Below are 20,589 nucleotides of genomic sequence, written 5' to 3'. Positions count from 1 at the left end.
TATTTTTAAGTGAATTTTTGTGAGATTTTCTATTAGGATTGGTTCATGCATCTTCATGAACTGAATTTGCTACATTCAAAGGTAAATAATTTTTTAAATTTTAAGTTGTGCTTAAGAGGTCTCTTAGCATGCCCTTTTGCCATTCTTTCAGCAGATCTAAACTCAACTTGCCTCGTTGCATCCCTTTAGGAGGATCATAAGGAAAGGCCCATAATAATCTGTATGCTGTATTGCATTAGCAGAGCTAAACGTTTTCCTTTTTTCCTACTGCCACTATCTGCCTTGGTGAGGCTTGCTGGACATCCTGCAGCAAGGTCTGGTGCCCCCTTAAATTCCCCAGAAGCCTTTGGTCAGGATTTTGGGGCCACAGCCACAAAGGCCCCTGCACAGCTCTGGGGGTCAGGATGGCCAAGCTCAGCTGAGGAGAGAACCAGCAGAGAGCAGCTCATGGGGTAAGGAATTCTGAGCTAATGTTTGAAGAAAACAAAACCTTTTTTTTGGGCTCCCAGATGTGTTGAAGCACTTCTTGGACTTTGAGAGCTGGTAAATGCATTTCTGTAGAAACAGCCACAATTCCATGCCATACATTCAATAGAGATCATTTCCCAAGACTACCGATCATGCAGGTTTGTAAATTGCAAGAAATAAGTGGTGTCAGAGTACCACTGGAGGTAATAATCAAATAACTGCGATTCCAGACTTCGAACTACTCTCAAGCGAACTGAGAACAAAATGAAAAATCACACACCGTTATCAATTTGAAGAACTTTATCCAAAACCACAATTTCCATCTGATATTAACAAAACTTGTCATTTTCACCATAGTAAAGGAATGAACCAGTACTAAGTACACATATAGTGAAAGCAGTCAATAATTGGAAAAGAACATAACAGGAGCTTAAAAGAACATTTCTCTTAACTAAACTTGCTAATTACAGTAAACTTGGAGAAAGCAGAGGGCATCTTTAAAGTTGTTTTTGTCTTTACAGATAGAGCTCCACGATCCAAGAACAATGATTACAACAGTAAGGTTTTTCTAGAAACCAACCCATTTATTACAAAAACAATACAGAGAATCCCTGCAAACCTGATAGTGTACAAAACAGGGTAGCAGAGAGAAAGCACAAGAGAATTAAATTGTTCAGGATTATTAAGAAAAAGTAACAGTGCCTACTAAAGGGCTCCTGTAAAGCTGCTTTACATGAACTGAAGAATATAATTTCCATATGACTGTGATTTTGTGTGAAGCACAGATGCTTTCAGAAGTGTCACTATTTAGCTTTTTAGGGAGAAAAAGTCCCAGATAATTAGGCAGTATTTGAGATAACTGAAAAACAAACGTAATAGGCTACCTCACAAAGCTAACAACCAGATTTATTTACATAAGCTTCACATTTCACTGAGACTTTGTACTCCACTCCTTCTGAACTTCCAAACTTCAGAACTGGAAGAGGACTTAGAGAAAGAACAAATATTTCTCAGGTTGGATACTCATACTAGGAAAAAATAGTGCAACTGTTTGCTACATTATATACCCTTCCAGCATATCTATCAAAATATTCAGACTCGGTTTTATTACCTTCTCATTTAAAAAAATACAGCATTCTGCTTTCTTTCTTGCTTTTGATTAGGAAACTACAGACATCTTTACATTTAAAATAAAACCCCAGCAGCCCACAGCTAGTCCTGCAAACTGATCCAGTGAAGCAGATGTCAGAAGTACAGAAGAAGTGTTATTAATGCAGTTGACTCCAGGTGGAGGCAAAGGTCCCTCTGGATGGAGCAGCGTGCAGGCTCAGGAACTTCAATCATCCTTATGAAGGCAGCAGCTGAGATGGGTTTTAGGCCTAGACTTGAAGAGTTTGATGTTATTTGTTCATTGGTGGGAGTGAACTCCTGAGGAAATGCGATATCACCGTAATGGCTGCAGCTCAGGAAGCTCCCAGAACACCAGGCTGCACAGCTCCCTCAATTCTGGCAGAAGAATGTGCTTTCCTTTGGGTACAATGGCATTTCTAAATGCTCAATCTGGCTGTAGCAGCTTGGCTGTGTGTCTGAGAACTGCAGGTGTGATTAGATTTGAAATAGCTTAGCACATTGTGCCTGTTTTTCTTTACTGAATAGAAAAGAAAAACTTTTTTACTGCTCCTTAATGGCCCTGACCCCACAGTAAATCACATGGAGCTTTTCTGTTCTCCTTAGGGCCCACTCCCACGGCCCTCACCTTACCCCAAGAGCATTACCAGTGATTCTGATCTGCTAAAAAAAACAAAGGACTTTGTGTTGGGAAAAGCTCAGTAAGTGCTGGCTGCAGAACAGTGCAGTTTATCTATAAAGTCTGAATTTTTGAAAGGTAACTTTGCATTGTATGGATACTGACAACACAGTTACCAAGCTTCACGGCCACATCTTGCCCTTCTGCTTAGGGCAAACACTTTGTGATTTGCTAAGGCAGATAATGATTAAGATTTTCTCCCAGAAGAGGCCTTGTGTCACTGTTCTTTGTCCTCACTGTGGAATGTCCTCTCTGATCACTAACCTTACTCTCAGAGGTCAGCCAGGGAGCTGGCTAGAAAGGGCTGAAGAACACTGCTGGCTTCCAAATGCTCACATGCTCTGACACCAAGGAATGAAAAGAATACAGCAAAGACAAGGGGAGAAATAAAATGAAGGCAAAGAGACTATGTGATGGTGACAATGAGTTAAAAGAGATGGATGTGAGTTTAAGGATTATATGGGGAGGAATGAGGAATGATAGACTAAAGGATTGGGCAGTGACTTTGGAGACATTCTGTGATTCTCTTGCTTGTTTCTTTTCTCAGCATCTTTAAAGTCTGGATAATAGGAAAACTGAAGATTAAAATGAGACAATGCTACTGTACAGATGATACTTGACTCATTAATGTTCCATGCTTAAGAAAATAGTGTTGTTTTTGCTTTTGCAGGAAGACTAAGCAGAGCTTTGGGAGGTAAATCCTATATGTATTCTACTAACACAGGAATATTTTAGAGTATTTTCTACAACTGAAAATAGCAGCCTGAGAAGGACAGAATGGGTGGGACAATGCTCCCAAGAATTCCCAAAGAGAGGGAGACTATTTGTGCTCACACAAAAGGGCACTTGCTTGCTACCAACAGCTCAAGTCTGTCACTCAGGAAAAACTGCCTTAGAAACATGTCCTTGAGATGATTGTGACATGTTTGTCTTATCAGGGTTTTCTTTTCCAGTTCACGGCTGTGCAGGTGTAATCTCCAAACCAGCAAAAGTAGTTCTGCCCATGTTGTTTCAGTGTAAATGCTCTGGGACAGGCCAGAATGAGATAAAATTGTCATTTTGTTCTGCAAAGGCAAATATTTCCCTGGAACTGCTTATGTAGGTAATTGGATACTTTCTTCTTTATTTGTGCCTGAAGAACCACAAACTAAAATGGGACATGGCTGGCACACAGCTGTTACGAGTTTCCTACATGTCCAGAGAAGAGCATAGTGATGACTTCATTTTCCCTGTTTTGCACTGAAAAGAAGAGGTAAAAGGCAAAGATGGGTTGTACAACACAAAAAGTTAGTGTCAGATTAAGGGCAGTAGGAGACTTTAAGGCTCAGGATGCCTTGACTGCTTTAGGACATTCTCAGACAAGGGGTAAAGGGCTAAATGCATGTTAAACCACCCCTCTTTTGACCTTCTGGTGACTGAACAATGTACCAGGAACAATACAGCTAACAGAATATTGATCTCTGGCTCTTCTGTGACTAGAACAAATGTGCTTGTTTCCCTGAGGATTAGCAGGCTGTGAGGGGAGGAGGGACGTGCTGTACCTGGAGGTTCAGCTCCCACTCAGCCCTGGCTGTGTGTCCAGGGAGCCAGCAGGGCTCAGGGGGACACAGCAGCAGCTAATGAACCACTCAGCCCTGCCTGTCAGAACCCTCATGGCTGACATTATCACCAGGGACCTCACTGCCCTTTCCTTCCTGCACATTAATCACATGCAATCCAATTCTCCAGAGCTCTGAATGTTCCAAAGGCACAGATGCCTTTTTGATCTGGGATTCTGATCTTTAGTCCATTTACCTCAAATGGAAATCACGCCTAAATAGAGCAAATTTCCAGATTCTACTCTGTGATTAGCCACAGGAAACTCAGTCAAATTACCTTGGATAAATGGACAGTGCTACATGAAATTAATAACTCTCAGCAGCCAGCAGAGAAATGTGAAAAGGATATTAACAACTGGAATTGCTTGAGTATAGCAAAATGAAAGCTTTTAATAATAGACAAAATACATAACAACCCAGCGACTAGAGGCTCCTGTTTTCATTTGGTCCCAGACACAAAGGTGTATTTTTTTATGTTCAAAGGGGTGTACAGAGCAAGACAACAATGGCTGGATGCTTCTATTCACTCTTGATTTGGGGCTGATTATTACAGTCTGCTTAGCAGCTGGGTGGGATGCTGACTGCCCTCAAGTCCTATTGCAAGTGAGGATTTTGGAGCAGGGATCTCATTACTTCTGAGATATCTATGACCTCATCTGCCCACTGAAAAGGCTAAATGTCTTTTTTGTATCAGATGAGTCTCCCTGCTATTACTGTTGCATCCATTTCAAAGTCGGTTTTTCAGCTTTGCAAGTGTGCTGACACAGAAATACAGGTTGTTAATACTGTAGGCAAACACAGACTCCTACTTGAAGATAAAAATATGACAGGAATAGCTCTAGTGGGTTTGCCCACTCAGTTCCTCCTTTCTAATGTGCCATTGCACCCACCTGAATAATTGTTTGGCCTTTAGTCTCTTTGCTGTGGTGGCTGCACAGCTGCTGTGTCGAGCAGGTGGCTGCTTTGAGGAAAAAAAATTCTTTAGAGGGAGTTTGATTATTTGGTATGTTGCCATAGATCCCTAGATCCATGGCTAAAAGGGAATTATTAGGGCACCCAGTTTGTCTTCCTTGGCTCATTGATAACTTTGCAGGGCAAAGTTGCTCCTTGTGTTTGTATGATGAGGTTGCACAACAGGGCTGGAGGTAAAACACCTCTAGAGATAGAGCATATAGAATGTAGAAAGGTTTGCTTCAACTCCCACAGAATGAACTGCAGTCAGAATTTTCTAACTGCTATCTGTGCTAGATATTTTTAATTGAAGCACTGTTCAAGTGGAATCCTTTTCTCAGGCTCATACACAAAGTGCTCAGCAAAGCACAGAACCCTGTTCTTTTAAAGAAAGGCTTCAGAAAACAGCTCTGGGGAATGTGTCTGGGCTTGGCTTCCTCATCACTCCTCAGTGAGTGATATCAATTATCCAGCTGCCTGTCTCCAAGGAACAGAGAAACCACAGTGCTCCAAGTCACGCTGTGTTGAGAGTTCAAGAGGCAACATATTTCACAGGACCATACCTGTGAAACATCCCCCACTCAGCCACTGCTCCATTCCCCTCTGTAGCTTCTCTGAACTTATTGATGAATTTGTCCCCTTTTTCAATGGTTTAATTTAAACCTCCACTGACCTCCCAGAAGAGAGAAGTGGTTGTAGTGGACAAAGCCAGAACACAACATCCAGAAATGCAGTGTGCATATTGTCACTATCAAAGTAGAGCAGAGCTTGAACCACCTCTGCAATTTAGGGATCTTCAATACACCTGACAATATTCCACACAGACACTCATGTGCAGTATCCTTGTACCTGCATCCTAGAACTAACTTTTCCTCCCAACAGAGAAGCTACACAGTTAGTGTGCAGTTTAACTATGAGGCAGGAAATGCCTGCACTTGCTGCTTGCACCCAGCTTGCCATGTCACCCTGTCAAGCCAATTACTTAAATTAAAGTTTTGTCTGGCCCTTCTTGACAACACAGCCTCTAACAATGAAAATATGTATGATGATGATCTGGATGCAGGAGGTGGAACTCATTGTTTTCCAAGGCTCCTGCTATTACTATCAGTTTCACATGAAGTAGGGCATTTTCTTTGGGAAAAGCCACACAAAAGTGTCACTTGGTTTCACTAGCAGAATAATGGGTTTTTTTTGCTGTTCCCACTCTAATGCTTTTCTTCGTGGCTGAAGAGTTTAGTCCAGTGCTCTGGGAGAGATGCAAACATTGCTAATTGCACTAAGATTAATATTCTAGGAAATTTAAGCAAAGCACTCCACTGGCAAATTCATTAGGCAGCAGAATAATCCCACTGGGCAATTACCATTGTGTCAAACTGGTTTTAGTCATGGTGGAAATGTTTTGCTCTTTATGCCAAAATGCTTGCAGGATCTGGCCTAACTAGACAGCCTGCAGGAACAATGAAGACAAGTCCATGAGTGATACAATTACAAAGGCAACAGAATATCAGAAAATGGTTGGGGACAGTACGTTACACTAAGCAACATTTTCACAGATTCTACATGTTTACACACCAGACCTTGTCCTGCTCAATTCTTCCTTCTTCCACAGCTTCCTTTCTGCTCAGCAAGAATAAGAAGGGATGCAAAAACAAACAAGGTAGATCATTTATGCAGCTCCTCTGCTTTTTGTTGTCCTGTGGCCCTGAAGGAATTAATAGCTATTTTAGGAAATGAAAATCATAATTTTTCTATCGTCCTTAAGACTTCAGTTATTTTATTGGACAGAATTTTTTCTTTCTCTCTGATCTTGCAGAACTGGACTTCCTAAACTTTTTCCCAGTAGAGGTCTTGTCTGTCCTCAACCATCTTCACAAAATCCTGCCTCCAAACAGGGAAATAACAACACACAGAGAAGCTCATAATTGTTTTTCTCAGCCTCAAAATAACCTAATTTATTTTCTCCCCACTGCTAGCTCTGTTTGCATCTTTCCTAGCTTTAAAGGACAGTTCATAGAGAGGGAAAAAATATACACAGTGACTGCTGAGTGGTTATAAAGACTGATTTGGGGCATGCTGCTTTGATTCAAGTAACTGTCCACCAGCCCTGCAGGAAAATGGGTTTAAAGAGGAAAGTGGGAAATCCAAACTTCTCTATACATTCAGCAGCTCATAGCCCAGCCTCAAGCTCAGTAGCAGGCATGTGTCAAAAATAGTCTCTGTTCCTGCAGACAAGGCTTTCTGGAATTAGAGTATTAGCTACATGAGACAGAAAACCTAGACAGTACATGCAGAAATAGAAGAAGAATTTGTCTGCTGCTCTCAAAGTGCATACATTTTACGAAGTGTTGCTTAATTTTTATGGAGGTGAAGGAAGATTTCCAACAGTGGTGATTTTTTTTTCTTCTCTCAAGATTTTACAATTTCTCAAGCAAGGAAAGCTACAGCTTGTCTTGAAAAGACACAGCTCTTGAAAATGAACTGCCCGTGGAAAAAATGCAGTAAAAATGTTGCCTCTCAGTGGAACAAATCCAAAGGATAATCAGAGTCTTTACCTAAAGCCAGTTATAAAAAACATCTCATCCAAGGCTCTCACCACAACCCAGAGATATATTAATACTGAGATACAAGCACTTGCACATCTGACACTTAATACTTTTCTTGTGTTGTTTCTACCCCAGGACATACATACCCAACTCTCGAATTCACCCCTGCATAAGCACAGAAGTGAGCAAGCTTTCTTTCAATTTTATCTTTCTCATAGACATATTCACTATTAATTAGGATTTAAAAATTTTCCATCATTCTTTCAGTACATCAATAACCTTACGAAAGCACACAGCTGCTGTAAGAAATCTGGATTGCAGTCCAGTGAGATGAGAAGTGTGGTATTAGGCTTTTGTTTCCTGGAAGGAATGCATATACAAACCACTGCAAACCAGTACCTCTAGACAGAAATGGGAACTTGTGCTGCTACTCTGTTTATCATTTTCTCCTCTGAAATTCAGAGGGTCTGCAGAGCAGCAGTTCAGCAGGTTCAGCATAAATGTATTGATCACCAGCTCCAGTTACTGAAACTGGGAGGCAGGTAACAGACAGCCTGCATTTGCCTGTCATGGCTGTGAGACTGATGATTTTGAGTACAGCCCAGGAGTCTACAGCCATGCTGAAGACCCACACATGATGAACTTGGATTTCATCACAACCAAGCCAATGCCAACCACTTGGTCCATCAAGGAAATTAAGATGTCCAGAAAACACGACCTGGAACAATTCCATGTAATGTTATACCACAGTAAAAAATGCACCAAAAAAAAAAAGAGAGCTGACAAACTGCAGAAGAGCTGCTAGAAAAATCTACAGTAAAAAATAAGCACTTTCTATATAAATATCTCTCTGTATTTACTATACCCAAGTTGATCTCTCTTTTATTACATTTCTATACAAAACTGGTATTGGCTCTGTTCTCAAATAAAGCTCTCACCTCCACACAATTTGCATCCAAACTTTCTGCCATCAAGACTTAAGATGATTAACTTGCATTTCATTTCCATGACTGTGGCAGCACTTAATCAACAAAGTCTCTAGTTATATGTATTTATATAGATATACATGTATATATACACACATACATACATACATACATACACATGACAAATACTGCTGAAGATTTCCTTTCTTCCAGTGTTTGTAGTGACAGTCATCTAGAAGGTGAAGGCATACACCACTCCCACAACCACAATATTTCCAATTGTTGCTATTATTGCAATCCATAACAATATGGCATCATTTGAAGAACGGGATGTCTCTTCTGGTGGATTCTGCATGGAAGAAGCTGCATGGACGTTGGCTGATGAGTTAAACAGGGAGTACTCTGTACTAAAGTCCTCATTGGGTGAGTCCATAAAGGCTCCTCCCATAACAGGAAGCTGTGAAGAAAAATACGGCAGAATCAGACTGAAAGCTAGCATCTGCTTTTGCATTGCCTCAAAGTCATTATCAAAGACTAACCATTAGCTAACTTTTAAAATTCCTGAGATTCATGGACATGGTGGTAACCTGTCAGGAATATCACAGACTAATATTTCTCCCATTTCTGTTGGAATCACTATTATTGAAGAAAACCTACATATAATACATGCAATTATACAGAAGAGCTCAAATGCAGGCTTCAAGTCAGCCTAAGTAATCATATGCATTTAGAAGATACCCATGTACACAAAGCACCCACATATCAGAATTTGAGTTGATAGCAACAGGATTGTTTTGTGACTACCAGAAAAGGTATTATGTCACTGCAAGACATTGCACAAGCACAGAGAGGATCTGATGCAGAGAATTTGTGCTCCTCTTATGCATCACTCAGAAGCAAACTCTTGGCTTATGAAGAGATCATGCAAAAAAGTTCTTACTGTAAAAAAGCTGGAATGTACTCAGTGCACTAACTTCACTTGCAAAACACAGCACTGCAACAATCCAGGATTTATAAATCAATACAACAGAAAACTTCAAACTGGATTTTGAAAGGCTCCATCACAATGCAGTAAATGGCAGATTTCTAAAACTTTTCCCACACCAGACTCCTCCTACAGGGAAGGACCAAGTTTCTTTGGTGCTCTTAGTGGATTTCTCAGCAGTACTAGAAAATGTTCTGGGTAAGATAACAGTTACTCAATATACTTTGCAAAAGATAAAGGAAGAAGAAACTGTATTCTTCAGTGTTCAAGAACTATTTTACATAGTGGTATAAAATGACATCCTTCTGCAAATGAATGGATTCCTCATTCAGGCAAGAGAAGGATACCTACTGCAGTAGAAAGAACATTTACAACTAAAAAAGGTTCACACAAAAGCTTTTTGCTTCCATCCTTGTCCCTTGTATGTTTAGGAATGCAGAACTGTAAGAATCTCCCCTGACTCACTGAGTGCCGGCTCCAAGTCTCATGTAAGTGTAGGACAATGTTTCAGAAAAAGCTGCAGAACATCTCTTTCACATATCTATAAATGCTCAGGAGGACATACATTCCTGAATATCCTGTAAAAAACCACAAGCAGTGGAGGTATGGAAAAGCCCAAGTTTCTGCAGTACTCTCTAACCAAACTCTGTCAGGACTGTAGCACATAGGTAGATCAAACCCATGTATTTATTGGATAAAAAACCCCCAGAGTCATATGTCTAAATTTCTCCGCCAAAATTCCATCATGGCATAGATGATTTGTTTGATCTTGAGCAATGAGTAAAACCTAGACATCAGTGCATCCTACCTACATTCCCCTGTGAGTCCAGGGCTTCAAGGAAAGCTGAAAACATCTGTGAATATTGTCCTTAGAAACACCCTCACTGTGGTTTCCACACTGCTGCTGTCATCCTCCAATCTTTAGACACAATCTCCTGTTTTACACCCTATTAGTAAGTGCCTTTGGGGTTTTGGTATTAATTTTCACCTTTCTCTTCTACTTCAGCACTATTGCTGAAGTCACCACAGCCTATGAATAACAGAGGAACAAGCCTTGCCTTCATTCAGCCATATCACAGAAGGCTGCTATACCTTCAGCCCTAAACTGCCCTGTCAAATACTCACTGGGCTGAAAAATCATCTCTTTTAGCACCCTGTCCTTCCTCTCCTGCATCACATTTTGATTCTCTCAGTAACCTCTCCCTCTGCAATCAAACTACACCCATTCTGGCTGTGTGCAGCTGTGCTATGGAGGCTGCTGAAATGGACAGCATGTGAGGATAAACCATCTCTTCTCTCTATACTGGCTGAAATCTACAGACAGCACTAAAGACTTTGATAGTCAGAGAATGAAGTCATTTTTTTTGCTTGCCATGAGTAACGTTTTAGAGAGACATAAAAGACAGGCTCTTTTTCAAAGCTGACTGCTGAACAAATTTCATCTGTGCTAGAAAATATCATGTCACATTCAAAATTAAACAGAGAATGATGAAAGACCACAGTGGATATGTCATGCTACCTAATCCACATTAAATAAAATTATCTTTGATATCAGATATGATTAGACAAAAGCAGTTTACAAGAAACCAAGCAGGAAATTGCAAAAGTAAAGTCTGATACGTTCTCCCTGCATCAAAGATTTTTGCTGGCAATTTCAACAGAGTGTGGTTTAAAAGAGAGCAAAAGCTTCCATTTCAAAAGCCTAGCTTGATCTCTTGAATCCAATTCCACCGGCCTTTTTATATGTCATGGGATTTGATAAGGAAAGCATTTCTCAGTTTTATCAAAATTTCTTTTTATGTAGAGATTGCCATAAAAGGCAGCTCTGACTTCAAACAGAAGTGTATTTATGCAGTGATGATGCCATGTAACAGCTACAGAGACTCTAATTAAAGATCTCTGCTCCAAATGACAGGAATACATTTACCATACTGGCAGCAAAATGCTCAACCAGAGGTGCTTGCCTCCTTAACAAATAATTTTAATGCTATCAGCATTTAGGACAGTCAATTCTGCAAAATCTTTCAACTGAATCATTCCAAGTATAGAGGTACACACACAAGTGCACGTGCCCAATACAGTGGGAGGTCATAAGGACTGTTCTGGTGATTGATACCTGGGTTTTGGGCTGCACATTCTGTGCTCTCAAGGAGTTATATTAAATGACAAGTTTCCACCCTGTTAGTTCCCCTGCTGCTGTCACAAAGGCAGGAGCATCCGTGTAGCAGCGCAGCGACACAGCACGCTGTAAATTCTGTCAGATCTGAATCTCCTTGTACTGTCTAAGGCTCAAACAAGCTGTCTGCACCATCTGAGGGGAGCACATGGTGAAACAGCTCATCTGAATCTCTGAAAAGCTTGAGGTGACCTGGTGTAAAGCACTGACATTCAGCACCTGGTACAGGCTCTTTCTGTAAGACTGAATTCCAGTTTTTCTGTTTGTAGGTCAGTAGCACTTCACGACAGATCTGGAAATAAACCTTCCTGCCAATTTCCCATTTGCAAAAATCATCTCTTGCTAAATGTGCATTCCCCCTTCTCACTGCTCCAGCAGCCTCACATAAGAGCAGGAGGAACTGCCATATGGTGTCCAAGAGAAAGTCCATCTCCCTTGGGTGGGAGTGGCTCCAACAGTGGCCATAAATAGATGCTTAGGAGAGTAACAGCACAACAGGAGAAACATGTCTGATACTACCCCTTAATAACTCACAGCCTCTGTTTTCAGCTTAGGAAGTTCATAGACCAGACACCTTGCTATGGATTTAACAACTTGCAAAGAATTTTGCTACCATGAACTTGTCCAGACTATATCTGATCTCATCTGAAGCTGAGCATCCTTCTCAATCTGGGCTCTTGGTGCCACTTAACAGTCAGGGTTGCTCAGAGATTAGAGTAATGTAAATCATCCTTGGGACATATGCCATCTCTCCACAGGAGAGAGGGATGATTACTATCAATGGCAATCTATCTTTTTGGTAGATTAAATTCAGTGAAATGAATCTCATCCTCAGTCTTTATGTCTTCATTCTCCCATAAGGTACAGTATCTTCCCTCTGCATTCTTATTTGAGATTTTACTTATTTGAGACCTCCAGACCTGACACTAATGGGAGTTGTGAAGTGCTTGTGATTAACAGTAGGCTAAGGACAGAAACCTGCAATGCTCTCTGTGACTGCTCTATTTTTCTGCCTGTGCCTCTGCAAAGCAAATATATGCCAATTTACATCATCCAAAACCTTCACCCATGTCACAGCCATTACAGTGACCTGCAGTCTGTTTAGCCTCAGAGGGTATTTGTAGTTCAGGCAAGGCTGCCACCCTCCCCAAGAGCACAGGATGAGGAGGCCAGGGCAAAGGGTTAACTGAGAAACAGGACAGTGAGGGACAGATGGGGAGGGGTAACGCTGTAGCACACTGTTTGGAAATGAAACTCCTTTCCTAGAGACTGTGTTGACATTGTTAAGCAGCAGTAATAGTACATTGCTTGCTAAATGGCTTCTAGGACTAGCAAAGAAAGAATTGAAATCATTAAATAGCAACAGGCAGAAAACCAAACAACAAAATGTCAAGTGATAATGAGAACACCCACTGCGCCGAATACCTCCCACTGGCATGCTCTGGGGTCACGAGGGGAGCAGCCCTTGAACAGTTCTGTGATGCACTTCTAGTTAGCAGAAAAATCCTATTTTATAACCAAAGTGATCCACAGGAATGAAAAACAGCGTGTCAGATACCAGTCATTGATACTGTAAGTATGATAGCATTCTTAAGCAGCAGCATATAAAATCCATCCCTTAGCAATAACATTGCTCCATTTCTTTGAGAATCAGGTGTCTGACATTTTACCATAGCCAGCTAGAGAATTTTGACATATGGCTGCTGCCATCTTGTTGGGAACCCAGGTTAGGCATAGATATTTGAAAGCACAGCTCAATCTTCTAGTGAGAAACTAAGAAACCTCAGCAGCAGCTTTAACAGCTCTGCTGTATCTTTGCCCTGGTCTCCCCTAGCATCACTCCAGGAATGGGATGCAAACAGGTGAAATGTCACCACAGCTCAGGTGTTGTTTTGTAAAATCCATGTTGCTACTTCAGAATATCTAACTTTCCAGTGTTTCTTTTTTTGTAAAATTTTAGATATCATCTTTTTACAAGATGGTATGATTTGAATACATAAAGTGAAATTATTATTTCTTCTGCCCTGGTAGCATATGATCACTGCAGTGCATATTTGTGTCTGAAAACATTCCACCTGCACTCATCAATTAATCTAACACAGTTGCTACAAAGGCAGTAGCAATATATGGGTTCACAAATTCACCATAACAACATCTTAATTCTTAAGCTCTTTTTAAATAAATGTTTTTACTAAAGAGATACCCCACATGACCAGTATTCTGTCCACAGTAATTCTCTTGTGTCTCACTGAAACATGAATATATAGTCTTCTTAGCTAAAGCACACACTGTAAATGAAGATGTGCTACTGGCTATTATTGATTTACAGGTAATATCTGGAGAACCAAGTTCTTCTGTTCACTGTTTGCCAGAATATCACCCTGCTGTTTACAATGTAGGTTGGGTGCACAGTGACAATCAGGACTTGTTCTATGTTCACTGCAAGTGGGTCCTTTTGAACACATTAAACCTACACACAAAATTAACCACCGCCTAAGACAATCCTCTTTAATTTAATTAAATATGTCTAATTCTGAAGAGGAAGAAAATGTTTTATGCACTTAGCTTCAAATTCTCATTTTAATTGATTCAGATTCCTGCTTCACCCTGAAATCACAGTCTTAGGTTGACAAGCTTAGGAAAAACAGCTGCTTATTTTCAAAATATAGTTGTCAAAATGTTCACCCTACCAGTGGCAATGGAAAATTTTCACTCTGACATGGAGGCATCAGGATGTCACCTCTTATTTTAATCTTGTTAAAAACTTTCAACTTTATAAATCTCTGCTTTTCTTCCAATCCGTTCTATTCCTAGGAGCTGTGCATTACTTCCTTCACTGCTTTCTGATCCATGCTAGGCTAGATACAATGTCTTTGTCCTTGTAGCTTATAGCACTATTCCAAGTTGTTCCATACCAGCAGTATCTCAGATGCTAGAGATTTGAACCTTGCTGTTGAATCACACACTCTAAGAGCTGCCTTGATCAACAGATGTCTGGATGTTTAGGAAGGAACAACCCAAGATGTTCCAAGATGCTGCAGCAGACACTTCAACTCTGAGTTTGCTTTTGGCTGTAGAAACTGGTTTCCCTTAACTGAGGTATTCCCACAAGGAACTGAGCTCAGCTAGATCAGCTGGCCCTAAGCTACTGCTTTTATGAGCACAGGTCCTGGGCAGGCTGCAGCACCTCTCTGTGGAAAGTTCCCCTGCTGAATCAGCTGCAAAAAGCAGTGTAGACAACTGGTGTGAAGATAAGTGAAATTTTCACTCTCATATTTCTGCATAGGTAGCATCCAATATACCCTAATGATAAACATGCTGTGATTCCACTCCTGCAATTTACATCTGCCCAGTGCCTCATTGAAATAGCTTATTTCAAAGATCCCTACTGCTTTTAAACTATTATTCTCGACCAACTGCTGCTGGATTTCATCTTCCAAGTGCATAAGACTGAGAACAAACAAAGGCCTTTTTAATAAAAAAGCTGACAGTAGCTGACAAGTCTCAAAAGGATGCAGAGAAGTTTCTCATACCACCTCTGATCTCAAAAATTCTTCCTCTCTTTACAGCCAAAGCTGGCAACGATGCATCAAGGAAAAGAGCAAGTTTTGTCAGCATTGAACAAAAATTCAAATTTCTGTGAAGAAGCCACAACTCTAAGTCACACATAATTTATATTGTGAATCTGTATACCTTAAATTGGAGGGAATGGTGAATATAATGAAAGAGTGCAGGGCAGCCAAGCAGACTGTGCTTTAAACTATCTGAATGTCTGTGGAACAATTAAAAAATTGTAGCACTAGCTGACCTTCTATATCTAATCCAACTGATGTCAATGTCCTATTGTGGACACTACAGTGAGGGAAAAGATGTCTGGCCCCCATGTACAGCTACAGCTTTAATGCTTCCAGGAGAACATGGACATAAAAGAAAATATCTAAACAGAGGCAGCCAGAAAGGCAAGCACTTATCAAAATGGAAAACCTCAGTGGGAGGGTATAAAACTGACCATCAATGTTATCATCAGTAGGAGCTATTAAAATCTGTTTACACTTTCCCAAAATGGAAAAACAGAGGACACTTCACACCATGTGTAGTCACACTGGGAAACTCAGGGAGAACAGGAATTCCTTTAGAGATAAGAGCAATTTGCAGAGCTGGAACAGTTTAGCACAGAACATCATTTTGGAGAGCTTCAAACAACAAGCCTCTGAGTTTAAACTCTACTAATACATGAAAAGAAAGAGGTACTGATTATCTCACTGCTTCCAAAATTTTTGGCATTGGTGACTTCAAAGCCAAACTACAGGATTTAAGTGGACTTAATTGTCTCCTGTTTTGATCCAGGCTGGCAATTTCTTTCTGGTGTCAAGTTCCTCTATTACAAAAACCACCCCGAATTAAGTAAACAAGCAAGCAATCAACCAACCAAAAACTAATCCTGGGGGGAGAAAAGGAAAGTACCTTTGTGTAACGTTTTGATGTCCCAAGGGACAGCTTTTCTCCAAGGACAGAAGGCTGTATCACTGACAGGAAGCAAGCACATGGCTGCACAGTATCAGTGGCAGGTTCATTCTTATGCAGAGAGTAAGTGGCATGTGCCAGAGGGTAAAGAGGAAAATAAGAGTAACACAAGCTGATTGTAATGGCACTTCGTATCTGATGAGAAAAAGGCACTCCCACCATAAACAGAAAGGCCACATTATGGGCTGTAAGTGGAAAGCCAAAGAGCAGAACTCAAAAAAAAATTATTGGAAAATCATTGAACAAATCCTAATCACATTTCTCAAAGTGAAAAAGGGCTGCTTAGACCCTTCCTCCACCGTAATCTTTGCAGTCCTGTTCATATCTGAGAAAATGGTGATGCCTCATTATCAATTTGGTGATGTGGCCAAGATTTTGTGGAGCAAAGAAAGAGACTGACCTTCATGTTATTTCGATTTTCCTTCTGCTCCCTCTCCCTTAGCCTAACAAGATGCTTAGGCTGTTCTCCAGGGGGGTGGGGGGGGTGTGTGGAGAGATGGGAATTGGCAGCCATTCCCAACAAGGGAAGCAATGACAATTTCAAAAGTAGAACTACTTTGAGATGAAAAATTGTTTAAACCATTAGACTTCAGGCATGGGCAAAAGTAACAATTTTGTAATTTGCTACATCCTTCAGTATTTTGTAATCAGGATGCTTTTCATAAACACTAAAAATAATTTTAAGGGGCAGGTGTTAGGAGCTGGAACTAGGAGGATGCAGCATTTCGGACATCATCTAATTCCTCTAGAGGAAAAAAATAACTGCACAGAAATTCCTCTATGTTGCATATGCTGACCACTGCTCAAACCAAAACCCAGAAGCAATAAAAAAGTCTTGCATGTTCCTCCAATCCCTGCTACACGGCCCATGAAAAATTAATTGGCTGAGATTTAACTAAGCCATACTAACAGGCTTAGCTCTATTTCATCACAGAAATTACTTACTATTCCATGTAGATTCAAAAGCTTTCAAACCTGCCAAACTATAAATCTCATGTATCTAATGTTACATAGCGATGGCCAGTACTGCAGAGACAAGTTGGGATACATTTATCTATTGAGAGAAGTAATTACTATCACTGCAGCTCAGCTGTACCTAATGATGTAACATAAATGCCTCATTTTCAGCATCTTTGGGATAGCCACCTTGAATCTATCTTCAAATATGACAAGAGTTAGGTCACTGTAATAATGCAAACACACTGGGAAGAATTTTATTCTATGATGACTTCCAGAGATTAGTTCTCTCATGGAAAATACTTGCAGGCATCCAATAAAAAGCCTCAGAATGGAAATTAAAACAATTTAAGAGATTCAACTTATTCCATAAAGATTATTTTCCTTAAGCCTATATATTCTATCAGAGTTCTCTGAAAAAACAGCAGAGAGAGAAAACTGGTAATGATGTGTGAAGTATTATTTTGGCTATGCAGCATTTTTATCCAACATTTTTTCCTATTTAATTTTTTCTTTCCCTTTCATTCTCATGTTGCATTACATCTTCACAAACAAAAGAGTGGGGAGGCCTGAGGTATGCTGAGAGAATATTTGAGGTATCTCTCTTACGCCTTATGTAAGGCTATTTTTGTAAACATTTTTGCTTGCGTACTTGGCACCTAGTTCAGGACACACAACAAGCCTGAGAGGCAACAAAAACAAGGTATTCCAGTTGAGATGGACAAAAAATGGAGAAAAAACTGACACTCCTCTTCATGTCTGGAGATGCTTAGGGTAGCAGCCAGCATGAAGAACAAGGAAAATAGAGAGCTGCTTCCAGGAAGAAAGGAGGACTGCCAAATGCCCCTACTGCATACACTTCATTTGATGGAATACCAACATGTGTCAGGCTGGCATCCATTGTGATCCCATCAGGCATATTAGCCTCAACATATGGCTTGAGCAGCCTACAGACTACACATTCCTCTCAACTCATTCTGTAAGTACAGTTTATAACTAAAGAGACACAATTTGCTTAAAAATTAATCCTATTCCCTTGCATTTTTTATCTGGTGAATGAGCCAATCACACATTACACAAGAGAATAAAAACTGGAAGGTGAAATAATGTTGATGGTTTCCTAATTTTGAGTATTTGAAGAGTAGTATTCACCGGGCTTAGAAAAATTCCATCCAACATTAACTCTTTGTTGAATATTATGAAGAAATAAAAGCTCGATCACATGTCAAGCTTGAGTGCTTAAGAACTCAGTGCCACCAAGCAATCATTTCAATCATCTTCTAGGATTAACTGTTCCCACAGCAGAGCCCAAGGAAGAGAAGCAACATGTATTTCTCTTCCCCTTTGGTGCAAGATCAGCAGACATGACAGGAACAGAACTCAAAACGACTTAAAATAAGCCTGGTTCACTTTGCTTTGAAGCAAAAGAGAAGAATCCATACAGGACATTTCACTGTCTCTTTGGGGGGGGCAGAAACCTTCATCAAAGTGTGAGAACAGCCAGCATCAGAGCCAAATATTCCATATGTTCTCACAAACCCAGATAGTCACAACCCAGGTTTTGCTTGTGTACCAGGACCATCAAGGGATGATTAAGTGTGGCTGAACTAGACAGCAGCTGATGACAGCTTGATCACACCAAACAAACACAGAACAGCCAAGCCATCTGTGTTTGTGTGCTTATGTTTGAGATTGTTCAAACAGTTCAGAGCACATTACAGAAAAATAGAATAAATTATGCACTGATTCTCTCTAGATAAGCCTGTCTATATATGTATAGGCAAAATAGCACTCCTTAGTGCTTGAGATACTAGGATGGGTACAAAACAATGTTTAATTTATTATACAACTGTTTATAATTCAATACTTGTGCTTGGAACTCTTGGGGCTGCTCAGGATAATTAAAGCCATAGATATGTAACAGTTTTCCTCAGGAAGTAATGTTTTCCTACCCAAAAGTGATTTCTGTAAAAGCTTGTTCAGTTATTCTTGCGTTATGGAAGGCTGAGCAGGGAACAAAGAAAATAAAGTCAAAATGTATTGTATTTGCATTTTCTTCTCATTTCACTCAGTGGAATATGAATTATGGAATCACTGCTGGCCTGGAGAACTGGAACAGTTGAGAGAGAAACGATTTGGTATTCTCACAGGCCTGATGGAAGATGCAAGTTCACACTCCCCTGGTGTCTTAGGATCTCAGGATGTTTGGAGAAATGTCTTGAAAGTACATAAACAGGAGAGAGATGTTATTGTCCCTGAACTTGACAGCTGTTCCTGAGTATGCTGCAGTTTAGGTACTGAAGAAATCCCCCTACCAGAAGAGTGCACCAGTTGAAAATCTTTCAGGGAAAAGGTTTTGAAAAGTAATCAGGAAATGGGCTGGCTCTAAGGTCAGGCAGGTTTCCTCCACAGCCTGAGAGCCAGAGTAAATGCTCTGAGTCCTCTGCATGATGAAGGTCAGAGCCTTCTGAACCTCAGATAGGCAAAGGAGCAAAGAAGCAAAACAGCTACAGGATACCTTTAAGGTGCTTTAAGAGACAGGTTCACACTGAAGCAAGACACATGTACACCCATGTAACTTCAGACATTTACACATGCAATTTTGTGATGGTATCTTGCACCTACAGATGCAATTTTAAAATAACCCTTCTGGCCAAAAGCAGTCTAAGATTGAGAATAATTATCAAATATGGGAACACAAAAAGTAAGGTGAAGTATCAAGCAAGTGAACTGCACCAAAATCCAAAACTCTTGCTTTTTTAAACCCTTAGTACAAGCCCTACAAAAACAGCTTGGGGAAAAAAAAAAATAAAGCCTAGCAGAAGCACAACACTCTCAGCCCCAGGAGATGTGCACATGCATGGCAGTGCAGTTCCCAGCCCCTGGCTGGGTTCTTCAGTCCAATCTTATATATTCGAATAATGAACTCCCTGATCTAGATTATAATACTCTTACCCATGGTTTATTTATTATCGCTCTGAACTCAATTTAATTAAAATATCACCATCTCATTTTATCAAGGCAGCAATGAGTGTACCATAAAAAGATTAAATGATGGAGGAGGCAAAAATTGGAGCATCCACATAGATTTACACCAAGGAGCCACTAGCTCTGAGACAGGTGCAGCTTAGTTAACAACAAAGTTTGGTGTCCCTGCATCATTCAGTACAGCCTTAGAGCTTAATGCAGCACCTGATAAGGGAGGCTTTTTAAAGAAAAGTAACAGGCAAAGGAAATTTCATTGGACATAGCCCTATAACACGCTGAAGGTTTCTGCATGCTGGGGAGAAAGAGGGCTCTCCCTCACCCAGTGGCCTGACAGGTTCCCATCTGCCACAGAGGGACCTTCCCAGCCATAGGAAACCTGAATTACAGCTCAAGCATTTTTCAAGCTGAGCATCACTCACCAAAAACCCAGCACAGAAATATTAAAAAGCAGCATAGGAGTCGTTCAGTAAAACAGTGCAAATATGTAGCACTTGCAAAAATGCAAGCATTCCTCTCATCTTTAATCATTTCTATTTTGAAATGCTGGATTGAAGATCTTCATTTCAAAAATATCTCCAAGAGCCTTGTGCATCCCACACCACCATTCTGTGTCTTGCATGAATAAATCCATAACACAAAGAGGCACCGAGAGCTCAGTAAGAAAAT

General features: G+C 40.4%; 1 protein-coding gene across 3 annotated transcripts in view; it reads right to left on the bottom strand.

The window, feature by feature from the left end:
- Positions 1–750: 750 nt before the first annotated feature.
- The window catches only part of C6H14orf132 (chromosome 6 C14orf132 homolog), a 40,926-nt gene continuing 21,087 nt past the window's right edge, over positions 751–20,589 (bottom strand). For 2 of the 3 annotated variants that reach the window (XM_036383956.2, XM_036383957.2), the window contains exon 2: positions 751–8,750. In XM_036383956.2, coding sequence (XP_036239849.1) covers positions 8,526–8,750 — 225 coding nt within the window. In that variant the 3' untranslated portion in view covers positions 751–8,525. Of the gene's footprint in view, positions 9,001–20,589 lie in introns of those variants that run through there. The other variant, XR_008508444.1, reaches the window with a different exon arrangement.

This window comes from Molothrus ater, chromosome 6, assembly GCF_012460135.2.
Source record: "Molothrus ater isolate BHLD 08-10-18 breed brown headed cowbird chromosome 6, BPBGC_Mater_1.1, whole genome shotgun sequence".
In the NCBI taxonomy this organism is placed as follows: domain Eukaryota; kingdom Metazoa; phylum Chordata; class Aves; order Passeriformes; family Icteridae; genus Molothrus; species Molothrus ater.
Note: the sequence above shows the minus strand (reverse complement) of the source record. Positions and strands in the feature narration are given on the sequence as shown.